At 61.2% G+C, this 5625-nt stretch overlaps 1 protein-coding gene across 1 annotated transcript; it reads right to left on the bottom strand.

Moving 5' to 3' along the window:
* Positions 1-471: 471 nt before the first annotated feature.
* LCN2 (lipocalin 2) lies at positions 472-4803 on the bottom strand. The gene is made up of 7 exons (XM_055399870.2): positions 4574-4803; positions 3905-4041; positions 2136-2215; positions 1807-1926; positions 1501-1602; positions 798-827; positions 472-682 (listed from the first exon to the last, which is right to left on the bottom strand). Exons 1-6 carry the CDS (start codon positions 4709-4711, stop codon positions 805-807), a joined length of 600 nt encoding a protein of 199 aa, XP_055255845.1. The 5' UTR covers positions 4712-4803; the 3' UTR covers positions 472-682; positions 798-804.
* Between the last annotated feature and the right edge of the window lie 822 nt (positions 4804-5625).

Genomic DNA, 5625 nt, shown 5'->3' on the forward strand with positions numbered 1-5625 from the left:
CACGCCTGGCGACCCTCCCTCCCCTGGCACAGCCTCAGGCTGGGCGTGCCTCTGTCCCACCAACTGTGCACCCCTCCTGCCCTAGTTGCCATCTTCCAGCATCCACAGGGGTCCTAAGGAAGTTGGGGGTGACAGCACCTCAGTCCTTGCAGCCCCCCTCCAGCTCCCCGGCCCTGGCTGAGCCTCTGCGGTGATGCCTATTGCAGGTGGCTGAACCTGGAAATAAGGTGTGGCCTCTTTAGTGTTTCTGCTGGGCCAGTCACTCCTTGAAGTCAGGGTCATGTGAGGTCTGCAGCTGGCCTGGGGTGGGGGGCTAGGAAGGGTGCAGCCAAAGCTGGCCACGGGCCCTGGGGCCGCCGTCTCTTGCTGAGGACCCCGGGGGCTCCGGGAGCCATGCCAGTGTGAGCCCAGCCTTTGCCTGTCCTCCTCCCAACAGCCCAGGAATGCAGGAGCAGAGTCGAGCAGCACAGACAGGGGGCAGGGCACGTGTTTATTTAGCAGGCAGGGCAGGGCTGCATCTTCGGGGCTGCAGCCCAAGGAGCTGCTGGGGGGCAGGGCCCAGAGAAGGGTCTCTGGGCTCTCTCCTGTCACTGATGTCCAGGCTGGTGGGGGGGTTAACTGGGTGCTGTGCCGGGCAAAGGCTGGCGTGAGGAGGGTGGGCGCAAAGAGAGACTGGAGGCGCCTGAGAGGGAGACGGTAGAGACAGCAAGTGGGTGGAGGTCGCAAAGGGAGTTTGAGACCCCGAGCCCCCTGCACCCCCCGGGTCCCATCTGCGCCGCCCCCCCAGCCGTACTCACTGCAGGCTCACTGGTCATCGATGCACCGGTCTGTGGGGGAGAGAGTCTGTCAGAACGGGCAGGGGTGTGTGTGTGTGTGTGACTTCTGCCCACTGGGACGCCTGCCCTGCCCCTGGGCACCCCAGGCCCCAGCCTGGCCCGGCAACTGCAGATCTGGGGGTTCCCTTCAGGGATGGGAGCACGGGTTTGGGAGGAAGTCTCCAGAGCAGGCCAGCGAGGCCCTGCCACACATCTGCTCGGGCACCAGGCCGCCCGCCTGTTTACCTGCTGAGCCCTGGCAGTCCCCCAGCTATGGGGAGGCTGCTGGCTCCCTGGGCGGCCCGGCTGGAGCCCCCTGCCCAGGCCAGGCTGCCTGAAGACAAGGCCGCCTTTCAAGTCAGTGGTGAGCAGGCCTCAAGGAGAGGAGGAAGTAGCCCCAGATGGTGAGGGCCTGGGTTGTAGCGGGAAGGGGCCCTGGGGCTGAGAGACTGGGAAAATTTGGACCTGGGCCTGAAATCCTCATCTGACAAGGAGGAACGCTTGGGGCCCAGATCCCTGGGTGCCCCACAGATCCCTAGGTTGGGGCAGGGTCTTCCTGAACCCAGAGTGGCTCCCAGGGAGGGGCCTCAGTGACTGAGCAGAGAGCCAAGCCCCTCCTCCACCCCTCCTCTGTCCGGGAGGCGGGGGACAGCAGCGGGCCTGGACTGTCCGCACTGGCCATTACCAATTGGGACAGGGAAGACGATGTGGTCATCGGTGAGGCCCAGGGACTTGGCGAAGTTGATGAAGTTTTCCTTCACTTCAGGGGTCAGCTCCTTGGTCCTCCCTGTGGTCAAGGTGGCCAGTGAGTGGCCAGCAAACACTCTATAAACATTGCTGAATGTATGAACAAGGCCTCTGACCCCTTCCTCATGGAGGGTCTGCAGAAGGGCCTCCCTCCCTGGATCCCCGCAGGGGCTCGGAGCTGAACTGGAGAGGACCTGGGGGGCTGGGTGGGGTGGGTACCCAAGGTCACAAGGGAGGGACCCACCGTAAAGGGTGGTCTTGAAGTAGCCCTGCCTCCTTTGAGTCTTCTTGAAGTACACTATGGCAAACTGGTTGTAGTCGGTGTTCACCACCCGCACGGTGTAGCTCCTTATCCCGGGGTAGCCTGCGGGGAGGATGGGAAGGACAGGGAGGGGTCAGCCCGCCCTGGCTGGGAGGAGGGAGCTGCCTTGTTCCCCACCTGTCTACAGCGGCTCTCCACGCAGAACAGCATCCGTGTAAAGGGGCGGGGAGGTCTGTGCCCCTTCTAGGAGGACCATGCCCCCCCCACCTCCTGGAAGCCCAATCCCAGGGCCCACCTCCCTCAGGACTCACTCCTAATATTGCCCAGGGTGAACTGGCCGGGCCGGGAGCTTGGGACAAAAGTTCTGATCCAGTAGTCACAGCGCTCGTCCCTGTGGGCGAGAGATGGGTGAGTGAGGGCAGAGGGGACAGGGGCTTGTGCTCCTGGGGCTAGACATGGTGGGGCCAGGGCTGCAGCTGGAGGGGCTGGGATTCTGATGCCCCTAGTCTGGCCCAGCCCAAGACAGCCCATCCCCCACCACAGCAGGAGGTCCCCTCCCCACCCAGCTCAGATGGGCCTCTGAGCCTACCCATGGGTGTCCCTGCCTGGTCCTCCCTGGGCCCCCTGACCCTGCTCAGATACTCCCTTTAGCACCCACTGTCCTTTCCTCTTCAGGGCTGTCTCCCCTTGGTGGTCTTCCCTACACACTGTCCCCCACCCCATTCCTCAGCATTTATCCCCTACTCCTGTCTTCCCTCTGCTGCTTCCCTGTCTGTAACCTCTCCTGGGGGACTCACCCTCCAAGGTTCCAGTCTGCTCCATGCCAAGGACTCCTCTGGCTCCTGGATCAACCCTGACCTGAGTTCTAACCTCTCCCTCGGCATTCCAGAGCGTATCTCCCCAAACCCATTCTCCCTCTGCTTCTTGCTGCACACATGCTCCAGCCTCAGTCTCCCTGGGTGCCAGAGGAGCTGGGTGATCCTTGGCAGCCACCGTTTCTCTCTCTACCACACCCAGAGGGACCCTACTCAGACCCACTCCTCCCCAGATCACTTCTGCGCTGGTGTCTGAGGACCCTGGCAGTGTGCAGGCTGCCCCTCCTGCCAAGCCACTCATCAGCTCCTGTTGGGTAGCTGGATGATGACTTGCTGCTTCCTGAAGAAGTGCTTCCCTCTGACTCAAGAGTGCACCAGCCCCTGCTGTGGATGCTCCGTGCCTCCTTCCGAGGCAGAGTGGCTCCTTCAAGGCCCAGTACTGGAGGCTGCTGCTGCTAAGTCGCTTCAGTCGTGTCTGACTCTGTGTGACCCCACAGACGGCAGCCCACTAGGCTCCCCTGTCCCTGGGATTCTCCAGGCAAGAACTCTGGAGTGGGTTGCCATTTCCTTCTCCAATGCGTGAAAGTGAAAAGTGAAAGTGAAGTCACTCAGTCGTGTCTGACTCCCAGCGACCCCATGGACCACAGCCTACCAGGCTCCTCCGTCCATGGGATTTTCCAGGCAAGAGTACTGGAGTGGGTGGCCATTGCCTTCTCCAGTACTGGAGGCTACCTCCCTGTAAACCCTCAGTGAAGAGCTGGGTGGGGTTCCAGGCTGGATTCAGGTGACCCCTGCTCTCTGTGTCTTGTTTCCTGATGCCTGTGTACATGCCCAGCACTGTCTGTCTGCACTGAGGGGACCAATACATGTTGATCTGATGAAGGAAGAGGGCTTCCCTTGTGGCTCAGCGGTAAAGAAACCACCTGCCAGTGCAAGAGATGGGGGTTTGATCCCTGGACTGGGAAGATCCCCTGAAGAAGGACGTGGCAACCCACTCCAGTATTCTTGCCTGGATAATCTCACGGACAGAGGAGCCTGGAGGGCTACAGTTCAAGGGGTTGCAAACAGCCTGGCACGACTTAGCGACTAAACAACAATGCAGGAAGAAATGAACATATATTAATATCTGAATCCACTGCTGAGCAGAAAGATGAGTGACTGCCTCTCCTCCAGTCATCCCTTGACTGTGACATGAATCTGCCTCTAGACACTCAAGCAGCCCCTCGGGTCTCCCCCACTTTCCCCAAGGAGGTGGCAGCTCTCACCTTAACAGGGTGGAGGTGACGTTGTAGCTGCCGTCTTCCTTCAGCTCGTAGTTGGAGGTGTACATCTTAAACTGGTCTTGCTCTTCCTTCTTAATTGCATTCCCCGCCACGCCTACAACGTACCACTTCCCCTGGAACTACAGGGAGGGGGCTGTAATAGGCGGAACCCACAAACCACTCTAGGGCCCCCCTACGGCGCTGTCCCTGCAGGCACCGCTGGCAGCTTGCCCCCAAGCCAGGAGCCCCTCTCACTGAGCAGCAGGCCTGGGACTGGGCATTCAGTTCCTGGATTGGTGAAGCCAGTGGGAGCTGGGGGAGGCCAGGCCAGGAGGGAGCCCTGAGGATGGCAGAGATGGGGTGTGCTCCCTAGGCCTCAGTTTCCTCCTCATGCAGAGGACTGAGGGTGTTCCTGTCATCCGCTCACTACAGAGATGATGGGAGAGAGTGTGGACCCACAGAAGGTCTGTCCCAGTGATCCTCTTGCCAGCAAGGTCAGGGGCAGTGTGGGGCCATGGAGCCTGGCTTCCATCAGGGGCCAGAGGGCAGGCTGAGCTGAATGATGCCTGGGCATCCTGCCCTTGCAGGTTCGCTAAGATCCTTCACCTCCCGTCCCTTCTGCTCACACGCTTCCCTGCCCGCCCCCTGCCGCTGTCCCTCCGGGGCCCTTACCTGGTCAGCCTGGAAGTTGGGCTGCAGCGGGATCCTGTACAGAGGTGGGGCGCGCAGCAGTCTGGGGGTGGAACTCTGGGCCTGGGTGTGCAGGGCCCCCAGCAGGGTGAAGCCCAGCCACAGGAGACCTACGGACATGGTTTCGGGGCAGAGGAGGCCGGCGGTCCAGGCAGCAGCTAAAGGAGGAGGCAGCAAGTGAGCAGGCTCCCTGGGGGGACCCTATTTATGGGCCACCTGACCCGTGGCCCACCCCAGGATGGAATGATTCAAATTTTGCCAAATCCCGGAAGGGTGAGGCAACTGCCAGCACTCCTGCTGAAACACCTGGCAAGATTTCTGCCCCTTTCCCCGCTGGTCAGGATTGGGCAAGACCAGGGGCAGAAGGCCAGGGGGTGGGGAGGGGACCTTCCCCGGAGCTTTGCAACCTCTGGCAGGGACAAGGGCTCCCTCCACACCTGCTCTGTGCCCCTTCCCTTCACTCTGCTTGGCTCTGTATATGGTTGGTGGTCCCTGATCCAGACGAGCTGTCATCTCTGGCTTCCAGGAGCCCCAGCTCAGCCCTAGCCCAAGGCAGGGTATGTGTGATGAGACTCCTGCTTCCAGCCCCCCAGTGAAAATAGAGAATTACTCACCCTCGCAGCCCATGTAGTCAAATAGGCCTGGTTCTCAGAAGGGACAAGGAAGTGTGGGGCAGCTGAGAGAATTCTGACCAGGAAGGACAGTGTTGCGGTGTGAACCCTGAGCTCTTGGAGCCCAGATCCTGCCCCCTGACCCCCCACCCAGGGAGCCCCACACCAGGCCAGAGGCTGAAGGACACACGCCTTTCTCGAGTCGGCCCCTCCTCTCCTCCAGCCCCTAAAGGACTTGGCCCTTGCTGTGGGTCCAGTAGATGAGACATCCAAGCTGGACACCAGAGCCCCACATGTGGATGCTCAGCAAAGCAGAGCGTGGATGCTACAGTCCAGGCACCGTGCTGGTGGGGGTGAGGGACAGCACAGGGTGAGTTTCTCACTGAGTTGAGGAGGGGGACGGGCTAGGGCCTGAGGGCAGGC

This window comes from Moschus berezovskii, chromosome 11, assembly GCF_049115385.1.
Source record: "Moschus berezovskii isolate FMDL1 chromosome 11, NW_MosBer_1.0, whole genome shotgun sequence".
In the NCBI taxonomy this organism is placed as follows: Eukaryota; Metazoa; Chordata; class Mammalia; order Artiodactyla; family Moschidae; genus Moschus; species Moschus berezovskii.